The sequence below is a fragment of the Mirounga angustirostris genome, unplaced genomic scaffold (genome assembly GCF_029215605.1).
Source record: "Mirounga angustirostris isolate CCGP_5_RB_7025 unplaced genomic scaffold, mMirAng1.0.hap1 SCAF_7, whole genome shotgun sequence".
NCBI classification, from domain to species: Eukaryota; Metazoa; Chordata; class Mammalia; order Carnivora; family Phocidae; genus Mirounga; species Mirounga angustirostris.
The window spans coordinates 61748887-61772781 of record NW_026991715.1 but is presented as its reverse complement, the minus strand read 5'-3'; the positions used below and the strand labels follow the sequence as shown (position 1 = coordinate 61772781).

The window sequence follows — 23895 nt, the reverse complement described above, 5'->3', positions numbered from 1 at the left end:
TTAAAGATTTTACTTATTAATTTGACAGAGAAAGCAAGAGAGCACAAGCAGGGGGGAGCAGCAGAGGGAGAGGGAGAAGCAGTCTCCGCACTAAGCAGGGAGCCCAACTCGGGGCTCAATCCCAGGACCCTGGGACCATGGCTGAGCCGAAGGCAGATGCTTATTAACCGACTGAGTCACCCAGGTGCCCCAAGAACTAAATATGCTTTTGGGTTTCCCCTATGCTTGGTTGATAATATACTCTGGAGTTGGGACTCTTCTTCCCAAATACGAAAGAAATTTCCTTCTGTCAGTGCCTATTTCCATGAGGAATTATATGGTTTTTTGAACTCAGGGTTGTATCTGCCAGCATCCTCAGGAATTCAACAGTATATGATCACTGATCTGAAATACTCAAGCAATTCTAAATTATTTATCCTTCTGGAAAAAGCCAAATTTTTTTTTTTAAAGATTTTATTTATTTATTTGAGACAGAGAGAATGAAAGACAGAGAGCATGAGAGGGAGGAGGGTCAGAGGGAGAAGCAGACTCCCTGCCGAGCAGGGAGCCTGATGCGGGACTCAATCCCGGGACTCCAGGATCATGACCTGAGCCGAAGGCAGTCGCTTAACCAACTGAGCCACCCAGGCACCCCGAAAAAGCCAAATTTTATATGCTTTGAAATGAACCTCATAAACAATGCCTGGCTAGAATTCATGCTGTGTGAACCTGGATAAAAATCCTACAAGTAACATGGGAAAATACTTCATTAATATTTCAGACAACAGAAGTACAAAGGACGCTTTCTTTTTTCCCCCCTCAAGTTTTATAATGGGACAAAAATGTCATTGCTGAAAACTTGCCAGGAAAATTTAAGATTCTATATCATTCCTACCCTAGTTTTTTTTAAAAAATGAAGACCAATCTTTCTGATTTAGATAGAGGCAGTTAAAGGTGCAGATCTTACCTGAAAGACCAACCCCTTACAAAGACCCTATTTAAATATAATTTGAAAATTGAAACAGACAAAAAAAACCCACCAAACTACTATGTTTCATATGGAATCTACAGTAGAAAATAGTTCTCTATGTACAGTTTTCAGAATTCAGACATTCACCATTTCTTGAACCTTTTCAGGGTTAATTTAACTTATGAATTACAAATTATATATTATAAAACTTGTTTTATTGTAGATTCACTTCTAATTGATTTGTAACTAAACAAAATGACCTCCTTTACATTCCTAAAAGCTGCCAAGAAGCATATTAGAGAGGAAAAGAATAAGAAAGGTATATAATGGGGGGCAGACCAAGATGGCGGAGGAGTAGGAGACCTGGATTTCGTCTCCTCTCAGGAATTCAGCTGGATAGGGATCAAACCATTCTGAACACCTACAAACTCAACAGGAGATTGAAGAAAAGAAGAGCAACAACTCTCTGAACAGAAAAGCGACCACTTTCTGGAAGGTCTTTTCTGATTTGTTTAGAGTATATTTTCTGGGGACGTGGTTACTCTGCTAGCATTTTATTCTCTCATTAATCTATTCTCCTCTGCACAAAATGACAAGACGGAAAAAATCACCTCAACAAAAAGAACAAGAGGTAGTACCGACTGCCAGGGACCTACTCAATACGGACATTAGTACGATGTCAGATCTAGAGTTCAGAATCATCACTTTAAAGATACTAGCTGGGCTTGAAAAAAATATGGAAGTTATTAGAGAAACCCTTTCTGGAGAAGTAAAAGAGCTAAAATCCAACCAAGTAGAAATCAAAAAGGCTATTAATGAGGTGCAATCAAAAATGGGGGTGCTAAGTGCTAGAATAAATGAGGCAGAAGAGAGAATCAGTAATATAGAAGATGAAATGATGGAAAATAAAGAAGCTGAGAAAAAGAGAGATAAACAACTACTGGACCACGAGGGCAGAATTCGAGAGATAAGCGATACCATAAGACGAAACAACATTAGAATAATTGGGATCCCAGAAGAAGAAGAAAGAGAGAGAGGGCCAGAAGGTATAATGGAACAAATTATAGCAAAGAACTTCCCTAATTTGGGGAAAGAAACAGGCATGAAAATCCAGGAAGCACAGAGAACCCCTCTCAAAATCAATAAAAATAGGTCAACTCCCCGACATCTAATAGTAAAACTTACGAGTCTCATAGACAAAGAGAAAATCCTGAAAGCAGCTCGGGAGAAGAGATATGTAACCTACAAGGGTAGAAACATTAGATTGGCAACAGACCTATCCACAGAGACCTGGCAGGCCAGAAGGGACTGGCAGGATATATTCAGAGCACTAAATGAGAAAAATATGCAGCCAAGAATACTCTATCCAGCTAGGCTGTCATTGAAAATTGAAGGAGAGATAAAAAGCTTCCAGGACAAACAAAAACTAAAGGAATTTGCAAACACAAAACCAGCCCTACAGGAAATCTTGAAAGGGGTCCTCTAAGCAAAGAGAGAGCCTAAAAGCAACATAGACCAGAAAGGAACACAGACAATATATGGTAACAGTCACCTTACAGGCAATAAAATGGCACTAAATTCCTATCTTTCAATAGTTACCCTGAATGTAAATGGGCTCAATGCCCCAATCAAAAGACACAGGCTATCAGACTGGATTAAAAAACAAGACCCATCGATATGCTGTCTGCAAGAGACTCATTTTAGAACCAAAGACACCCCCAGATTGAAAGTGAGGGGGTGGAAAACCATTTACCATGCTAATGGACACCAAAAGAAAGCTGGGGTGGCAATATATCAGACAAATTAGATTTTAAACCAAAGACTGTAATACGAGATGAGGAAGGACACTATATCATACTTAAAGGATCTATCCAACAAGAAGATCTAACAATTGTAAATATCTATGCCCCTAACATGGGAGCAGCCAATTATATAAGGCAATTAATAACAAAAGCAAAGAAATACATCAACAACAATACAATAATAGTGGGGAACTTTAACATCCCCCTCACTGAAATGGACAGATCGTCTAAGCAAAAGATCAACAAGGAAATAAAGACTTTAAATGACACACTGGACCAAATGGACTTCACAGACATATTCAGAACATTCCACCCCAAAGCAACGGAATACACATTCTTCTCTAGTGCCCATGGAACATTCTCCAGAATCAATCACATCCTAGGTCATAAATCAGGTCTCAACCGGTACCAAAAGATTGGGATCATTCCCTGCCTATTTTCAGACCACAATGCTTTGAAACTAGAACTCAATCACAAGAGGAAAGTCGGAAAGAACTCAAATACATGGAGGCTAAAGAGCATCCTACTGAAGAATGAATGGGTAAACCAGGAAATTAAAGAAGAATTAAAAAAATACATGGAAACCAATGAAAATGAAAACACAACTATTCCAAATCTTTGGGATGCAGCAAAGGCAGTCCTAAGAGGAAAGTATATAGCAATACAAGCCTTTCTCAAGAAACAAGAAAGGTCTCAAGTACACAACCTAACCCTACACCTAAAGGAGCTGGAGAAAGAACAGCAAATAAAGCCTAAACCCAGCAGGAGAAGAGAAATAATAAAGATCAGAGCAGAAATCAATGAAATAGAAACTAAAAGAACAGTAGAACAGATCAACAAAACTAGGAGATGGTTCTTTGAAAGAATTAACAAGATTGATAAACCCCTGGCCAGACTTATCAAAAAGAGAAGAGAAATGACCCAAATCAACAAAATCATGAATGAAAGAGGAGAGATCACAACCAACACCAAAGAAATACAAACAATTATAAGAACATATTATGAGCAACTCTATGCCAGCAAATTAGATAACCTGGAAGAGATGGATGCATTCCTAGAGATGTATCAACTACCAAAACTGAACCAGGATGAAATAGAAAACCTGAACAGACCTATAACCACTAAGGAAATTGAAGCAGTCATCAAAAATCTCCCAAAAAACAAAAGCCCAGGGCCAGATGGCTTCCCAGGGGAATTCTACCAAACATTTCAAGAAGAATTAATACCTATTCTTCTGAAACTGTTCCAAAAAATAGAAACGGAAGGAAAACTTCCAAACTCATTTTATGAGGCCAGCATTACCTTGATCCCAAAACCAGACAAAGACACCATCAAAAAGGAGAATTACAGACCAATATCCCTGATGAACATGGATGCAAAAATTCTCACCAAAATACTAGCCAATAGGATCCAACAGTACATTAAAAGGATTATTCACCATGACCAAGTGGGATTTATCCCTGGGCTGCAAGGTTGGTTCAACATCCGCAAATCAATGTGATACAATACATTAACAAAAGAAAGAACAAGAATCATATGATCCTCTCAATAGATGCAGAAAAAGCTTTTGACAAAGTACAGCATCCTTTCTTGATCAAAACTCTTCAGAGTATAGGGATCGAGGGTACATACCTCAATATCATAAAAGCCATCTATGAAAAACCTACATTGAATATCATTCTCAATGGGGAAAAACTGAGAGCTTTCCCCCTAAGGTCAGGAACGCGGCAGGGATGTCCACTATCACCACTGCTATTCAACATAGTATTGGAAGTCCTAGCCACAGCAATCAGACAACAAAAAGAAATCAAAGGCATCCAAATTGGCAAAGAAGAAGTCAAACTCTCACTCTTTGCAGATGATATGATACTTTATGTGGAAAACCCAAAAGACTCCACCCCAAAACTGCTAAAACTCATACAGGAATTCAGTAAGGTGGCAGGATATAAAATCAATGCACAGAAGTCAGTGGCATTCCTATACACCAACAACAAGACAGAAGAAAGAGAAATTAAGGAGTCGATCCCATTTACAATCGCACCCAAAACCATAAGATACCTAGGAATAAATCTAACCAAAGAGGCAAAGGATCTTTACTCAGAAAACTATAAAATACTCATGAAAGAAATTGAGGAAGACACAAAGAAATGGAAAAACGTTCCATGCTCATGGATTGGAAGAACAAATATTGTGAAGATGTCAATGCTACCTAGAGCAATCTACACATTCAATGCAATCCCCATCAAAATACCATCCACTTTTTTCAAAGAAATGGAACAAATAATCCTAAAATTTGTATGGAACCAGAAAAGACCCCGCGTAGCCAGAGGAATGTTGAAAAAGAAAAGCAAAGCCGGCGGCATTACAATTCCGGACTTCAAGCTCTATTACAAAGCTGTCATCATCAAGACAGCATGGTACTGGCACAAAAACAGACACACAGATCAATGGAACAGAATAGAGAGCCCAGAAATGGACCCTCAACTCTATGGTCAACTCATCTTCGACAAAGCAGGAAACAATGTCCAATGGAACAAAGACAGTCTCTTCAACAAATGGTGTTGGGAAAATTGGATAGCCACATACAGAAGAATGAAACTGGACCATTTCCTTACACCACACACAAAAATAGACTCCAAATGGTTGAAAGACCTAAATGTGAGACAGGAGTCCATCAAAATCCTAAAGGAGAACACAGGCAGCAACCTCTTTGACCTCAGCCGAAGCAAATTCTTCCTAGAAACATCGCCAAAGGCAAGGGAAGCAAGGGCAAAAATGAAATATTGGGACTTCATCAAGATAAAAAGCTTTTGCAAAGCAAAGGAAACAGTCAACAAAACCAAAAGACAACCGACAGAATGGGAGAAGATATTTGCAAATGACATATCAGATAAAGGGCTAGTATCCAAAATCTATAAAGAACTCATCAAACTCAACACCCAAAGAACAAAGAATCCAATCAAGAAATGGGCAGAAGACATGAACAGACATTTTTCCAAAGAAGACATCCAAACGGCCAACAGACACATGAAAAAGTGCTCAATATCGCTCAGCATCAGGGAAATCCAAATCAAAACCTCAATGAGATACCACCTCACACCAGTCAGAATGGCTAAAATTAACAAGTCAGGAAACGACAGATGTTGGCGGGGATGCGGAGAAAGGGGAACCCTCCTACCCTGTTGGTGGGAATGCAAGCTGGTGCAGCCACTCTGGAAAACTGTATGGAGGTTCCTCAAAAAGTTGAAAATAGAGCTACCATATGATTCAGCAATTGCATTACTGGGTATTTACCCCAAAGATACAAAAGTAGGGATCCGAAGGGGTACGTGCACCCCGATGTTTATAGCAGCAATGTCCACAATAGCCAAACTGTGGAAAGAGCCAAGATGTCCATCAACAGATGAATGGATAAAGAAGATGTGGTATATATATACAATGGAATATTATGCAGCCATCAAAAGGAATGAGATCTTGCCATTTGCAACGACGTGGATGGAACTGGAGGGGATTATGTTGAGTGAAATAAGTCAAACAGAGAAAGACATGTATCATATGATCTCACTGATATGAGGAATTCTTAATCGCAGGAAACAAACTGAGTGTTGTTGGAGTGGTGGGTGGAGTGGGAGGGATGGGGTGGCTGGGTGATAGACACTGGGGAGGGTATGTGCTCTGGTAAGCGCTGTGAATTGTGCAAGACTGTTGAATCTCAGATCTGTACCTCTGAAGCAAATAATGCAATATATGTTAAGAAAAAAAAAGAAGAAGAAGAAGGTAGCGGGAGGGGAAGAATGAAGCGGGGGAAATCGGAGGGGTGGACGAACCATGAGAGACGATGGACTCTGAAAAACAAACTGAGGGTTCTAGAGGGGAGGGGGGTGGGAGGATGGGTTAGCCTGGTGGTGGGTATTGAGGAGGGCACATTCTGCATGGAGCACTGGGTGTTATGCACAATGAATCATGGAACACTTCATCTAGAACTAATGATGTAATGTATGGGGATTAACATAAGAATAAAAAAAAAAAAAAAGAAAGGTATATAATGAGTCCTCTGAATCTCCAGGAGGATATAAAGGACTCTGAATATAGCTGTACTCACAGCTATGATTTATAACAGTGAAAGGATACAAAGCAAAACCAGAAAAGGGAAAAGATACAGAAGGTAAAGTCTGGAGGAAACAAAGGGCAAGCTTCCAAGAGGCCTTTCCTGATGGAGTCACACAGGGTGTGCTCAATTTCCCCAGCTGTGAGTTGTGATTACATGTGTGAAATGTCCACCAGAGAAGCACATTAGAGACTCAGCACCTAGGGTTTATACTGGAAGCTGGTCACACAGGCATCTTCTTCCTTACATGTACAAAAATTCCAGCTCCCAGAAACAAGCAAGTAGTTAGTATAAACCATGTTCTCTGCAAAGTTTGGGGAGAGTGAGCCATTCTTATCAGAAAATGCTGGAAACTTTCCCAGATGCCAGTTAAGGGTCAAGCTTGCAGGTAGATCTTTCTAAGGATGGCTGTCTCATCAAGTCTGCTGTGTTAACTTTTTTTTTTTTGCACATCTCTCTTTTTAGTTCTAGTTCTCTTCAAGTATATGTGCTATGTTTATTCACTTTTGTATTCCTTCTAGTTTACTCTTCACTCCTAAATTGATCTTTTTCTTGAATATGCAGTTCATTCTTCGATCCTATCATCTCATTCCATAGCTTTCCTATTTCTCATTCTCATTTGTTCTTTCATCCCCAGCATCATTTTCTTCATGTCTTTTGGCTCATTTTGAAGTAGTAGGTTATAGTTTTCATTTCATTTGTGGGCATCTTTCTGGCATGAATTCATTTTCCGGAGGACGTTATCTGGCTCCATATTGTGTTTCTTCTTATAATAATTTTGTATAAGATTTGAATTTGGTCCTTTTTCTGTTTTTAAGTGAAATTAATTTTCTGGGAGCTTTAGAACACAGGCATTGTTCTGGATAGCTGTTGTAACCTCACACATCTTCTTCTGTTGTTTATGTGTGATGTTCAATTATGGTACTTGACTTTCGCTTTCATTCATAAAAGATTAAATGCATGAGAACTGTCCTTTAACCATAAACAACTAGAAAATTGGACAAATTTATATTAAAAAAAAAAAACTGTTGTCAGCTATTAGACATCAGACAGCACAAAACTGTGATCCCTGAGAGAAGAAAAACAAATGAGGTATATTAAGACTGACTCTTTGGAAAGACCAAGGAAACTAGAATTCGTTAGACCGAAAGCCAGAGATGACAGAGCTGCACACAAGAGATCCAAAGATCTGCGAAAGGATCCCCTCAAGGATTTGGCCAGGTACTGATCCTTAAGGGTGTGGGGGAACCTCCACTGATCAAAGAGCCACAAGAAAACACTAGGTCAAACAATAACCAGGGTTCGTACAGGGCTTAGAATAGTTGGCTCTCTGACCAACTAGAGTGGAAATGCCTCAAAATACATGGGACACTGGGGCGCCTGGGTGGCTCAGTCGGTTAAGCAACTGCCTTCAGCTCAGGTCATGGTCCCAGGGTCCTGGGATCGAGCCCCACATTGGGCTTCCTGCTCCACGGGAAGCCTGCTTCTCCCTCTCCCACTCCCCCTGCTTGTGTTCCCTCTCTCGCTGTCTCTCTCTGTCAATTAAATAAATAAATAAAATCTTTAGGAAAAAAAAAAATACATGGGACACTGAGTAGAAGCCTCAGAAGAGTTGCTTTAGAAGTGGGAGTAAAATAGCGACAAGGATTTCCCAATCTTGATACTAATAACATTTAAATATATGTGTATATATATGTATATCTATTACATTGAGATATCATTTACATACCACACCATTTATTTGGAATATGCAATTCAATGGTTTCTAGTATATTAACAAGGTTGTGCAGTCATCATCATTATGTAATTTCAGATATTTGCATTACTCGCCCAAAAAACTCTATACCCATTTGCAGTCCACTCTCCACATCCCCCCAACTGAAACTGTTCTTGGAAACCACTGATTGGCTTTCTCTCTCTATGGATTTGCCTATTCTGGATATTTCATACAGTTATGTGCGTGGTCTTTTGTGATGGCTTCTTTAGCTTACCATAATATTTTCAAGGTTCATCTATGTTGTACCATGTACCAGTATGTCATTCCTTTTTTATAGTTGAATTATATTCCATTTTATGCATATTCTATATTTTATATATCTATTCACCAATGGATGGACATATGGATTGTTTCCACTTTTCGGCTACTATGAATGATACTGTTATGAACAGTCACATACAAATTTTTGTGTGGACATACATTTTCATTGTGTTGAGTACACATCTAGGAGTGAAATAGTTGGATTATACGGTAAGTCCAAACACTGTGAGGAACTACCACAGTGTTTTCCAAGGTGGTTATAACCATTTTACCCTCCCACTGGCAATGTATGAGGCTTCTCATTTGCCCACATTCACACCAACACCTGTCTGGTTTTTTAAATTATTATTATAGCTATTCTAGTGGGTATGAAGTAGTATCTCACTGTGGCTTTGATTTGAATTTATCTGATGCCTAATGATGCTAAGCATTTTTTTCATGTGCTTATTCGTCATTTGTACAAGTTCTTTGGAGAAATGCCTATTCAGATTCTTTGCCCATTTTTTAATTGGGTTATCTGTCTTTTTACCATTGATTTTTATAAGAGTTCTTCATATATTCTGGACATAGGTCTCTATACAAAGTTTTTCTACTATTCAGTGGGTTGTCTTTTCATTCTCTTGACGGTAGGCTTTGAAGAGCAAGTTTTTCATTGTGAAGTCCAATATTTTCTATTTTTTCTTTTGCCACTTGTGCTTTTGGCATCACAGCTAAGAAACTATTCCCTAATCAAAGGTCATGAAGATTTTTACACTCATGTTTTCTTCTAAGAGCTAATAGTTTCAGCTCTTACATATAGGTCTTCAGTCCACTTTGAGTTATTTTTTATTAGGACATGAGGTAAGGTAATACAAAACTCATTCTTCTGCATAGATAACCAGTTATCCATGAGGACAGGGACAGAACCACAAAAGACACTAGGTCAAACAATAACCAGGGTTCATACAGGGCCTTTTATTGTGGGGAAAAAACAAACAACTATTCTTTCCACCACTGAATGCTTTAACAGCCTTGTTGGAAATCAACCGACAATACGTGTGTAGTTTATTTCTGGACTCTCAATTCTGTTTCACTGATCTGTACGTCTGCCCTTACGCCAGTGCCACACTGTCTCAGCGACTTTTGCCTTGCTGCAAGTTTTCAAATAGGAATGTGAATCTTCTGATTCTGTTATTCTTTTTTCAAAATTGTTACAGCTATTCTTTGGCCCTTGAATTTTCATAAAATTTTAGGATCAGTTTGTCCGTTTCTGCAAAAAAACTAGCTGGGATTTTGGTACAATTACACTGAACCTGTAGATCAGTTTGGGGAATACTGCCATCTTAGTAAGATTAAGTCTGCTGATCCACAAACCTAGGATGCCTTTCCACTTACTCGGGTCTTCTTTTAATTTCTTTCAACAGTGTTCTATAGTTTTCAGAATACAGGTTTTATATTTCTTTCGTTAAATGCATTAAGTATTTTATTCTTTTTGATGCTATTGTAAATGAAATTATTTTCTTACATTTTTGGATTCTTCATTGCAAGGTTATAGACTCAGAGCTGATTCTGATTTTGGTATATTGATCTCACATCCTGCAACCTCATGAACTCATTTTATATGCTTTAATCATCTCTTCCTGGATTCTTAGGATTTTCTATACATAATTCCATGCCATATGAAATTATGCAATAGCAGAGTTTTACTTCTTACTTTACAATTTTACTACATTTTCTTACCTAAATGCCCTGACTAGACTTTCTAGGACAATATGCAACAGGACTGGGAAAACACTGCTTCTTCTTATTCCTGTTCTTAGAGGGGAAGCATTCATTCTTTCCCCCATTAAGTATGATGTTAGGGTCTGAGATTTTCACTGATGGCCATTATCAGGATAAGGACATTCCTTTCTAGCTCTAGTTTGTTGGATGTTTTTATCATGAAACGGAGCTTTAACTGTTGAGATGCCCCTGTAGTTTTTAATCTCTTATTATACTGACACAGTATATTACATTAAATGACTTACAATTTGTTAAACCAAACCTATGGTCCTAGAATAAATCCCATAATCATGATGTATAATCCTTTATATTGTTGGATTCCATTTGCTTGTATTTTTTGAGGATTTTTACGTCCATATTCATGTTAGTCTGTAGTTTCTTCTCTTGTAGTATCTTTATGTGATTTTGGACTACTGAATTTGGGGCTAAATAATTATTTTTTGTAAAGGTATATACAGTGAATTTTAGGATATTCAGCTGCATCTCTGTTCTATGCCCATTAAAGGTCATTAAAATAATAAAATTTACTTTCACTAGTAACTGTAAATACTCTATGTTATCTTTCTGTTACAATAAATTTTCTAAGAAAAAGCTCTTACAGTTCTCCTTGGTGGATTTTGTCATTCTTTTCTAAATTTCCAAAACCTATGTGAAGTTCTGACCACACCAATCTTAATAAAAGTCCTCTGAAATGACAAAAGCACTCATTTCCAACACCAACAAAAATGCCAATTCCTTTAAAACTTCATAAATTTGGGAATCAGGCTAATTCGGTCATGATGATTAATATCCCTCACATTCTATTTATTCTATTATACTATTTTGCTCTGGAATAAACCTACTTAAACTCTCAAGACAAATTTGGAACCTCAGAATCTGACCTAACTAATAAAACCTCACTTAATCCATTCTTACGAATACCTAAAATATGCTAATAACCTAAAATTCTATCATAAAGGCACAAACACCTTTAAGTATTTATTTAAAATGCGTATCAAGATTTTTAGGAAATATACAACAGTTTTTGTGAAAGCATTTGCCATACGAGGCAACTAAATTTTTCCCCATTAACACAGCTCTTAAAGTAAATCTAATCATACCTTACGCTGCTGAACTTTTTTAAAGTAATATAACTGAATTCTAAATACACAAGAAGAACATTCTTGTTTTCCAAAGTAATCACTTTGAGCGGGAACATTCTTTTTCCAAAATACAACTGTGGAGTTACTCTTCTGGAATATCTTCAAAGTCGAATCATATAACATCATCACTCACATTTTATGTTTAAGCAAAACAACAGTACCACTTTGATCACCACCTTTATTCATTAATCTTGGTTCCCAAGGACATTTTGGCAATTTCCAATCAAGTCCACGCTCAGAGGATAAAGAATTCCTTCCTTCTTTCCTTTTCTTCCATTAATCCTATATTTACTGACTCCCTGCTTGGTGCTGGGTAAATGTTGGGTGATAGAAACTTATACCATATGACGACCTTTTACTTTGGCTCTCCATCTTTGTCTTTGGCTCTGTGGCAATGAGAAGAGGGGATCACCCAACCAGCAGATCAGACACATACTAAGTCATCAGCAGATTCAGTTCCCTGACCACTGCCCAACACCACCACCAAATACAAAATGAGAAGAGTTCAGCTTCACGTAATTTATCAAGTTAGGTAATTTTAAAATAAACTAGTTTAATTTCAGTATTTAAGTAGTGACTCTTTTACATGTTTCTAACTTCATATAATGGCGTGTACCGTGTGTCCTTCAGTAATTTGATTTCTGGCTCAATATAATGTTAACATAATTCTTTAAATATTGATACATGTAACTCCAGTCCATTTACTTTCATTGCTGTAGGACACTACACTGCATGAATATAACACAATAAATCCACTCTCCTGTTGATAGACATTTAGACTGATTTTAAACAGGACAAAACTGCTTCCAGAGAAATGATATTCTATTCTATCCTAAATACTATGCACACCAAAAAGACATTACAGAAAGATTCCCAAGAGACCTACCTTTCTTGCACCCTCCCCAACAACCTCAAACCAATACAACCTCTTTGTGCCCCAATTCATATTCGACCATTTTAGTGAGAAAGCTCCTATCTGCAGAATAGGAAGAAGCTTACTTACCAAGGATCAAAATGATAAAGGTTAATTCTTCACAGAGCCAAAGCCAAGGGGCTGGTGAAGGTGAAATACAGAAAGGCAAGAAAATTCTCCCACTACCTTTTATTATTCCACTGGTTTTTAAATTAATTTTCCTAGAATAGCAATTGCGAGTTTTAAATCTCCACAAAGTTTATCACTCTTTTAAAAGTGGCTGGCTCAGATGGTTAAGCGGCCGACTCTTGATTTAGGCTCAGGACATAATCTCAGGGTCCTGGGATCAAGTCCCACATCATGCTCAGAGGGAGTCCGCTTGAGGATTCACTATTCTCTCTCTCCTCCCTCTGCCCCTCCCCACTGCTTGTGCTCTGAAATAAATAAATCTTAAAAAAACAAAAAAAACTATTCTATCATTAGTAGGTGAACTTATCTGAGTACAGTACTTACCAAATTCAATTTAAGAATTGCTTTTATAGACTGAATTATGGAGAGAATGAAGTACACTCTAAGGCTAGATGTATTATATTCAGTCATATGGTTTAATATTGACACAGAGTAGAAAACAGAAGACGACTTTTTGTCCACCAATAATCAAAGAAAAAGGCAGTAATGTCAAATTTCTCAGATGTTCTTATTTCTAAATGAATGCATGTGAACTTTAAGCCAAAAGAAAAACAGGATATTTTTTTAAAGGGAATGTTTTTAATATAACTCTACCCCTTTTTTTTATTTTTGAGAAATCACTTACTTGGGCTTGGAAAGCACCTTTTCCAAGTTAAATTCTTTGAGGTATCTTATTATGGCAGCCAAAGAGCAAATCACAGCCTTCTCCAAGTTAATGATGCCAGAAAAACTTTGAGAAGCTAAAAAACAGAATATATAGTTTCATTAAAGTTATTGCTCACCATTATTAAAAACAAACTTTAACTGAAATTTAGTTTATGATTATTGAAATAATAATTTAGACAATACCTCCTAAAATTGCCATTTGGAAAAATGTAAAAGATTACAAGTACCTAGGTCATGGAAAAATGGGGATTTTCTGATGGTGAAATAAACCTTTTTTAGAGAGCAACTTTTTCTTTTTTTTTTTTTAATTTTTATTTATTTATTTATTTGACAGAGACAGCTAAAGCAGGAACACAAGCAGGGGTAGTGGGAGAGGGAGAAGCAGGCCTCCCGCTGAGCAGGAAGCCCAATGCGGGGCTCGATCCCAGGACCCTGGGATATTAACCTGAGCCAAAGGCAGACACTTAACAACTGAGCCACCCAGGCGCCCCAGAGAGCAACTTTTTCAAAATATAAAATGCCCATCCCCTTTGATCCAGAAATACTCTAAAATGCATGTCAAAGATGTGTGTACAAGGAAGTGAGCTAAAAGATCTTTTGTAATAGTAAAATCTACAGACAACCTAACTGAACATCAGGAGCGTAACAGCTCAATAAATTTTGGTAAGTCCAGATTATTATGCATCTACTAACAACAATGCCTTACAGCTATTTGTACAACTATCCATAATATACTGCTGAGTGAGGGTGAAAAAAAAGTTGTACAATCATTCTTATCTCTCAGCAGGAAGATTGCTTACCATCTGGTCTCCCAGCTTCATCCCTGTGCCCTACAGGGTATTCTCAACACAGCAGCCAAAAGAATCCTTTTAAAAATGTACATCAGACCATTAGACTACTTTGCTTATAAAAACCCTCTAACACCCACAACTCACTGAGAGAAGCGGCTCAAGCCCTGACAGGGGTCTGTAAGGCCCCACAACCTGCCTTCCACCTTCCCGAACTTACCTCCTCGGATTCTCTCCCTTACTTTGTCCTAGCACCCAGGCTCCTTTTATTCCTTAAACCTACCAGGCACTTAGATATGTTGTACTTCTGGCGTCTCTGCCTAAAACACTGTTCCTTCACCTGGGTGTATGGCTTTACCCCTACACTCCTTCAGGCTTCATTCAAACCTTTGCTCACGTGCCACGTTCTCCGGGAGGCCTTACTTCACCACCCTATTCAAAAGTGCTCCCTCTTCCCTGCCTTATTTTCTTCATAATACTTACCACTTTCAAACACACTATTTTATTGTATATATCTTCCCCTTAGAATGTGAACTCCAGAAGAGCAGAAATTTTTGTCTTTTTTTATCCCTTATTGTATGTGTGATGCCTTGCATAATAGGCAGCCAGTAAAAATTAGTTGAAAGAATAAATCCAAGGTATATGAAATATACAGAATTATATATGTATACTTATATGTATGGATTTGTACCTATAAAAATTCTTAAAGATTTGGGGGGAGGGACTTTTTTTCTTTATGCACATCTATGTTTGGACCTTTTTTTGCAACAGTCATTTATTACTTTCAGAAATAAAAAAATTATAAAATATTCTCTCCACATCAGTAATACCAAGTACATTAATTTCTATTGCAGTATTTTATCCATTAGGCCACTGGGGCTTCACTCTATTGCAGTTTTTTATAAAACCAAGGTGTGAAGAAAGAGCTAACAAAACTCTTCCCCCTTCTGAGAATTTCACCTTTAACTTTCTAGCTCTGTTCCCCAGGAAACCTGATGAAAATGAAGCACATTGTTATGAGGTAACATTGTATATGGTAAGAATGACCTGAAACCAGTAAATTGCATCCGGACTAAGAAGAATTATAAACCCCTGACTGTAGAAATGTTGGCCTTCTCTGAGTACAGGGACCCTGAAGCTGGCATGGCATGAAGCTTCTAGGCCTGGGTAGGCCCTGACGAGTATCTCCTGTCTTTGCAGCTAAACTGTCACTTGGCATGGGGTAGGGATGGGGGGGGAAGGGGTTTGCACAACAACTTAAGCTCTCAATGGCTCTATGGGGCGACAAACCCTGTGGAGGACTACTCCCACTAAGAGGAACAAGTGCTGCCTACTGGCAAGCTGGTTTCCTATCCCATACGCTTCTAAGTGAATGTGACGTCAGAAGAGGCTTATGGTAGTTGTCTTTACTTGAGCATAAGACAACAATCCCTTGGTGATACCGCAGACTGTGTCAGAATGGGTTACCCTCTCAGACACTCAATTCAATTTGACACCATGAGATTAAAAGAGTTGGGGAGAGAAATGCTAACAAGACATTGGTGCCTGTGGGGGAGCCAAGGGAAGACTGATTTATCTACGGTCTAATGGTGAAAACCTTACAGCATGTGGTAAGATATAAAAATGAACCTTAACAGAATAAGCTGGACTAGAAGGAAGTAGGGGTATAGACCAAGTAAAGCACTGATACCTGGCTGACAACATGCAGATTAGACAAATAATGGTTACTTAACATAGTAATACTCTGTCATTAATGTTCTGGTATTTAAATTGTGGCAATCAACCTAACGAAATACTAGCCTTTATCAGGAGATTTATCTCAATACTCTATAAAATGGCAAGGAAAATAATGGGCCATTTTTTAAGAGAAGCAAAAAGAAGGTTGGCCAGTATCTCCTTACAGTCCAATGAATATGTCAAAAACATTAAGTTACTAAATGGTCATAGCTACAAAGGAAGAAGCTGTAGGGGTGTTTTTGATGAGTGCAAGAAAAGTGAACTCTTGCTTCTATTTCTGCCAGTTATTTATTGATAACTGCCTAGTTTTTTCATTAAATTGGAAGTCAAACTTGCACCTTTATCCAAATCTCAACTCAGTTAAATTGGAGGACATTGAGGCTAACACATACGAAATATTTACCTTGGACGTCAAGTGCATCTTTTGCATAAAACTCCGTAACTGCCTGGAAAGCATGGCTGTATTCAAAGTACATGTCATCCATCCTTTCTACTCGAATTCTGTCATCCTGCACACTGAAAGAAAAAAACGAAAATTTCAAAGATAATTATTCACAATCTTGAACTATCTATATTTAGGCCTTGGCCTGACCAAAAAAAGAAATTCATTCTTTATTCTCCCCCAAGTTGAAAAAAAAGAGAGAAAGATCTAAAGTTTCCCTGTCAAAAGGCCCCATTTCATAAAATATAATTACAATTTTTACCACTGGTACTTTATATCAAGTAGTACACTGTGATTATCAAGAACTCACTGAAACTAAGGTCAATTACTTTGATAAATATAAAAGGAAGAAAACTGGAAAAGCATCATTTTAATTTAATTGAATCATTTGTTTAAATACTCTACCAATAAAATACATCTTTCTCTGAAATGGCATCTTTTTGCTAAGTCCACTTCTACCACAGTCCCCATTCAAAACTAGTAAATTGCCCCAGGTCAACTCTCACTCTCTCTTTAAAGCAGTTCTATAGTCTCTTTAAAATTGCATGCGTGAGTGAGTGAGTGAGTGAGTGTGTGTGTGTGTGTGTGTGTGTGATTATGTAAGTACATAAACAAAACCATATCATCCATGCTGGGTAGTATGTTTTCTCTCTCATTTTCTGTTTCGCTTGGCTCCCCATTCCCCCAGCCCCCTCTCCTTCACTATCACCTCACTCCCAACCCATGTTAACAGCCCAGAATGAATCCTTATTTTTTTTCATGTTCATATGTTCATGCACAAGCACATATCATATACATACATACTCATACATGTCCTTGTTTTATAGAAATGGGATGACTTCATACAAACTTTTCTGCATCTTATTTTCTTCATAAGCAGTAACTCTTGGGAATTCCTCCACATAAAGTGATCTATCTACAACTAATTGTTTTTAATGGCTGAAAATATTTCATAGTATGTAAAAGCCATAATTTATTCAACCATTTCTTTATTATTGGATATTCACTTGATGTTAACATCTGTCACGTGTTGCTATAGAACATTTTTATCTAAAAAAATAGTAAAACATTACATTAAATAAGTAATAAACTGCCACATCCCTCCTCAGTCACATTCATCTTTCTACCAACACTATCTCTAATTTCGTGTGTATTACTATATATGTTTTTATACTCTGCAATATACTTCAACGCCTTTATACAACATGTTGCTTTATTTCATGCTTTATTTTTTTTTAAAGATTTTATTTATTTATTTGACAGAGAGAGACACAGCCAGAGAGGGAGTACAAGCAGGGGGAGTGGGAGAGGGAGAAGCAGGCTTCCCGTCGAGCAGGGAGCCTGATGCGGGGCTCAATCCCAGGATCCTGGGACCATGACCTGAGCCGAAGGCAGACACTTAACGACCGAGCCACCCAGGCGCCCCTATCTCATGCTTTAAATTTTACGTAAGTGGTACTTTATTACACCTATCCTCCTATAACTTGCTTTTACACTCAGTATTGTAAGATTTATACATGAAGACAGATAAACTTCTCTTAATTTTCAAGAACTGCTAAGTATTCCATTACTTCTTATATTTTCTGGTGAATTTTTTAAGATTTGCTTTTCAAATTAAACTCACCTGAATTTATTTTGGGGGATGGTATGAAGTTAGAAATACAGTTAGATATTCCATATGATTAACAATTAAAGATCAAAGCACCAATTAGAGGACATTCCATCTTTTCCTACCACTTCATAATGCTGCCTCCAATGCATATCATGTTTCTATATGTGTGTGACCCTTTACTGGCTTCTCTATTCTGTTCCACTGATCTTTTTGTGTATCTTTGTAACAGGACTACAGTATCTTAATGTCCATGGTTTGGTATCAGTATCTGTAGCCGGGACCCTAGACCTTGCTTTTCAAGACTGTCTTAACTACTCATGGGCCTTTGACTTTCTTTATAAATTTTAGATTCATCTTGTCAAGTTAATAAAAACCTAATATTATTAGGATTTTGACTGGATATACAATGAATTAATTTAGAGAAAAATATCTTAATAAATCAAGATATCCTATTGTTTCTGTCTTTTATATGTAACAATAACATTCTTTAATTTTTTCCATGTTTTATATTCTTTGGTTGTGCTCAGTCTTAGATATATTATAGATTAATACTACTGTGAAGGGAAACGTATTTACTAGAGGGTTATCATGGTGTACAGAACCTATCGATTTTTACAGGTAGCAACCATACTGAACACCCTAATTTCTTGTGTTGTATTGTCTATGTATGCATTAATATCACCTGGGGAAAAAAAGATATTTTTATCTCTCCCTTACAATTTCTATTCTTTTCTTTTTCCTATCTCATTACACTACTGGCTAAGACCTTCGGGATGTGTTGAACAAAGGTAATGTTAATAGGCATCCTTTGTCTTCTTACTGACAATAATAGGGAGACTTCTAAAGTTTCACTCTTGAGTACGAGTCTTGCTATAGGTTTTGGAATAAATGACTTATTGGCCTAAGGTTTGGTAAGTTTCCCAGTTTGGGGGGGAAAAAAATCTTTAGTCATGAAGGATTATTAAATCTTAACCTAGTGTTCTTTCTACATGTGTGAAAATAATCACATGGCTTATATCTCACTTAATTTCTTAATATATTATTCATATTTTCTGATGCTGAATAATCCTTGCATTCCTGGGATAGAACATACTTGTCATGATGTTCTGTGTTGCTTAAATAAAGTTATAAACTCAACTTCGTAGTGTTTTGTTTTGTTTTGTTTTGTTTCCCCAGAAAATCTGCACCAGCATACCTAGCTCCAAAGGCTTTTTCTGTTCTACTACAAGACTAGGCAAGCATAAGCTGATTCAGGAAGAAATCTAAGAGGGAGGATTTTCTCCCATCTGTAGTGCTGAAGAAGGATTTTTTCACCTTAATCCACCAGAGAGAGAGTATCAGACTATTACAAATCTCTTATCAATTTTTATCTTCCCGTAGACTCCCTTAATACCTGGATTTTTAGAAGCCTGTAGCAAAGTATTATTTAGCAACTCAAAAAGCAGTGAATGACCTTACATGAGCTCCACAGTGATTTTGTACAAATTCCTAGAATGAACCCAAGAGGCAGCTGGTTACTCAATTACTGTTCTAATTAACGTTTTGTTTGATAAGCAGATAAGGATTTAGAAACCCATTAAATTTTATAAAAATGGACTTGTCAGTTATCCTTGAGACTTCCGTGAAAGCATTACGAGAGTGTTAAACTCATCGTTCCGCAATCTGTATATTGAACATCTTCATGCAAACATTTTTTCCACAAACTGGTTGGAGTTATAAAATCTGTGTTTTGCCAAATTTCTTAATTGAAGAAAGTCATGGTAGATTAAATCACTATCTTTGAAACAAATGTCTACTTGAAACACTGTGTACATAATGAGTAATATCCAACCAGAATTTTGTCAAACTAGATTTTAGCAAAATTTCTACATTAGGCACAGAACTGTCAACCTTGATTTCCTCGAACTACAGTCCTGGAATACCTGCATCAGAATCACCAGCAACACACAGTAAAAGCATAGATCCCACACCCTAAATGTGTTAAATCTGAATTCACAGGAAGTTAGGGGAGAAGAGGTATTTTCATCTTCAACAGAGTTTTCAGAATGATTCACGGGCAAACTGCAAACTGAAAACAGCAGTCTACAGGAAAGATATGGCAGTCACTGCAGGACTAGAGTACAAAGAGGAGATGGAAATCTTCTCCAACAGTAGTCTACTTTTCAGCTGCTCTGTTAGAGGTGGACAGTTAAGTGCCTTTCCACCAAAAAAATTTAGGAAGTCAACTATGGTCATGTAACTGATCTGAGTCTAAAACATTATGAAAACACCCTCCCTTTTCCACCCTCTACAGAGGCTGTTTGTGGCCTGGGCCGAAGCCTCCTGAACGGAAAGGAGGCTGAACAGAGGCTATGCTCCTCCCTGGGCCCAGGGTGGTGACTCCCCTTCTGTGCTGGATGGGAGGACTATGGTCAAAATAGGAGTCTCAGTCATTGCAAGGTGTATGTGAAGCTGGACTGTTTTAAATTAAGACTTCTGATTTAAAAAAAATTCTTTTCATATGTAACATGCCTTTCTGTTGCCAAATATATTGTTTTGGAAAAACTAAATGGTGATAAAACTCTCAACAAGTATGGAACCCATACTAAAATAAAAGAATTTCAGACCCAAAAATACCTTTTAATGTCAACTTGAACATAAAACTGCCGACTCTCTGGTGTTGAGTAACAGACCACCTACAAAGATCTTGATCTAACGTTCAATTGTGACCAAACAAATGTCAGCTTGCCAATTTTATGATCTATGCTAACTTTAGAAACTATCATTTTCATAGACAAAAAGAGCCTTGTAAAAGGCTGACAATCTGCTATAGGAAAACTCACAAAGCCTTTTCTGACAGCGTTCTTACTGATGATAAAAATACTGATTGAGTTCCAAGCTTCCTGGCTGAGTGATTAATTCTCTCCTCTGAGGATAGAATCCAATAGAGATCCAGAATGAATAAAACAGGCCATGTAATAGAGTTACAATGTCTCTATATTAGAATTAGTATGAGATTCATTAATTTTATCAACACGTATAGTAAGGAACTTTAGGAAGACAACGAGCATTATGTGAAATTAAAATTATGAAGACAACCATTATCTGACAAATATCAGAATAACTAGCCACAAAAACAGCAAGGAAAAAGGCCAGGGTAAAGATTCTTCATAAGATATAAAAACAGAATAAAATGATATGGACAGACTAATATCAAATATATCTGCCCAAACAACAAATGTAAATGGGGTAAACTTACTTATTAAAAGAGAGCTGATCTCAGATTGGATTACAGAGGGGGAAAAACCTCTGTGCTACAAACAGGAGTAAAATTTACAATAAAGTAATTCAGAAAGGTTAAAAATAAAAGGATAGCTGAAAAAAGAACTTGTCTAGATGGATATACTAGTCAAATGTAAATTAAAAAAAAGCACTGAACAAGATTTTGTATCAGGCAAGACAGAATTCAGGACAAAAAGCATTAAAGAAGACAAAAAGAGGTGCTTTATACTAATAAAAAGGATGAAAGTCTTTTCACTCCACATCCTTAAAACACTTACATTTTTGAACCAATACACTACCTCTTCAAAAAATAAAATTGTTTAATTAGGAAAGAGCAAGAGAAAGAGACAAATGGATTACAGGATTTCTGCAACAGCTGCCAGGAGATGTTCATCCATTTCCCTGGACTTGAACCTGGGAGTCTGGGAGTCCAGAGATCCAGTGGTTGGAGCCATCCTGCCACCTTGTGGAACGTGACAGGAAAGAGGAGAGACAAAGGAGAAGAGCTCCTAAATCCAGCCACGCCTGCTTCTAGCCTACCTTCCAGCTTTTCCCTTACAGGAGCTGGTATGTTCACATTCCACTTTAAGAAATTCAGTAAGAATTCACTACAAAATGAGGGATTTTCAAAATGAAAAAAGGAACCTTTTGCTGCCCAGAGAAGGAAGGAGACACAAGGACACAGCTTCTAAGAAAGCTGGCAACCTCTACCCAAATCCAACTGCCAACAGTGAACTGAGGCAAGGAAGATCTAAAGTTTGATTTTAGCTGGTAAGTCTGCTTTAGATAAGGCAGGGAGAGTATAAGTCAGAGATTTTGGAGACCAGAAGGACCCTCCTCCCAGTCCTCCCCACCAAGCACAGCTGATGAAAGCTTAGCCAAGTTGCCACTGGGGACTAAACACTACAAGCAGATTTAGGGCCCCTGCAGGATTGGAGAGAGTGGAGATAAACACACCAGGCCCCGCCATGGAGGACAGGCCTGTTGGGGAGTGAGGGAGGACTGAGAAGTTCCTCACTCCCTGCGCTAGCTCCTTGAGTTCCCAAGAGACCCAAGGCCCAGGAATAATCAAGGCCAGTATGGAGGACGGCTGGGCCTTCAAAAGAAGAAAAGCGTGAAGAGGTTTTACTTTAATGTAAGAAGTCTGTACTGGGGAAATTCATGTCTTTTAAAACTTTCTCTAGCTTTTTCTAAACTTTTGGTTTTACTTCTTCTTCTTTTATAGTGATTGTTACTTTTTTTTTCTTTAAGATAAAGCTGCATCAAAAAGTCTCCAATTTGTCTTGGCAAACCTGACAGAAGAGTACTTCTCTCTGGGGCGCCTGGGTGGCTCAGTTGGTTAAGCGACTGCCTTCGGCTCAGGTCGTGGTCCTGGAGTCCCGGGATCGAGTCCCACATCAGGCTCCCTGCTCAGCAGGGAGTGTGCTTCTCCCTCTGACCCTCCCTCCTCTCATGTGCTCTCTCTCTTTCAAATAAATAAATAAAATCTTTAAAAAAAAAAAAAAGAGTACTTCTCTCTGAATTGAGGTGAGGAAAAGGAAGAGGATTAGTGTACTCGAACTTGGGAAACCAAAGGGAAAGGGAAAACGTGAAGGGGGAGGGAACAGAGGCAGAAAAAGCCTAAAGGCCTCGAGAAGCCATTGATTTCTGCCCAGAGTCATGACCTCCCAGCTCTTCTCTGACCTTGGAAATCGTCTCTAAAGATGAATTCTCTTGAACATTTTAAAACCTCCATCCTTTCTTAAACTTTCACCTCATCACAATCATGGATCTTTTTACCACCCATCTCCACATACCATACCCCAGCCATTTGTGCACATTCCTATACAGAAGTGGGCCAAGACTCACCTCTTCTAAGATGCTTTCCCAGAAGAAGAACCACATGCTAGGAAGGGCCTGTGCTTTCTACCAGACACATGGGACTGCGGTTTGTGAAGTAATAGCTTTAGAAATAAAGCTACTTTGTTTGTTAGAAACTTTACTGCCAGAGATAGAAATACAAACTGTAATATGCATTATAAAGGAATGAAAATTTCATGAAATAGTAACCAAAATATGTCAACTATGCTATAAAACAGGACTCCTTTTTAAGTCCAGAAACAGGGGTGAAGGAAGGGAATGGTTGCTTCCTCACGTAACATAGTGGTTGAAAGCATGTGCTTCAGAGCCAGGAAGTCTGGACCAAATCCCAGCTCTACTACTTACCAGTGGTAGAACCCCAGACTTAACATCTCTCTGCCTCAGCTTCCTAATCTATAAAATCTGTATTAAAAGAACAGCAGCTCCCTCACAGGGTGTTTGTGAAGATTAAGTCAGTAAATACAAAGCCCTTAGTGTCTAAAACATATTGTTAGCTACTGCTACCATTATTACTACTATTACCGCTACTTAAGAACGAGAGAAAGGAGTAGTCATGTACTCAAAGGAAAAGGGATAAAAGGGAGAGAGCTTTAGAACAGATGTAATTGGGCAGGACAGGCACAAAGT

The 23895-nt window shown here is 37.9% G+C and overlaps 1 protein-coding gene across 5 annotated transcripts in view; it reads right to left on the bottom strand.

Moving 5' to 3' along the window:
• Nucleotides 1-23895, bottom strand: part of MSH3 (mutS homolog 3) — a 187540-nt gene that overhangs the window by 122161 nt on the left and 41484 nt on the right. For all 5 annotated transcript variants that reach the window (XM_045897423.3, XM_064596296.1, XM_045897431.3 and 2 more), the window contains 2 exons: nucleotides 16497-16609; nucleotides 13528-13642 (listed from right to left, as the gene is read on the bottom strand). In XM_045897423.3, coding sequence (XP_045753379.1) covers nucleotides 13528-13642; nucleotides 16497-16609 — 228 coding nt within the window. The remainder of the gene's footprint in view (nucleotides 1-13527; nucleotides 13643-16496; nucleotides 16610-23895) is intronic.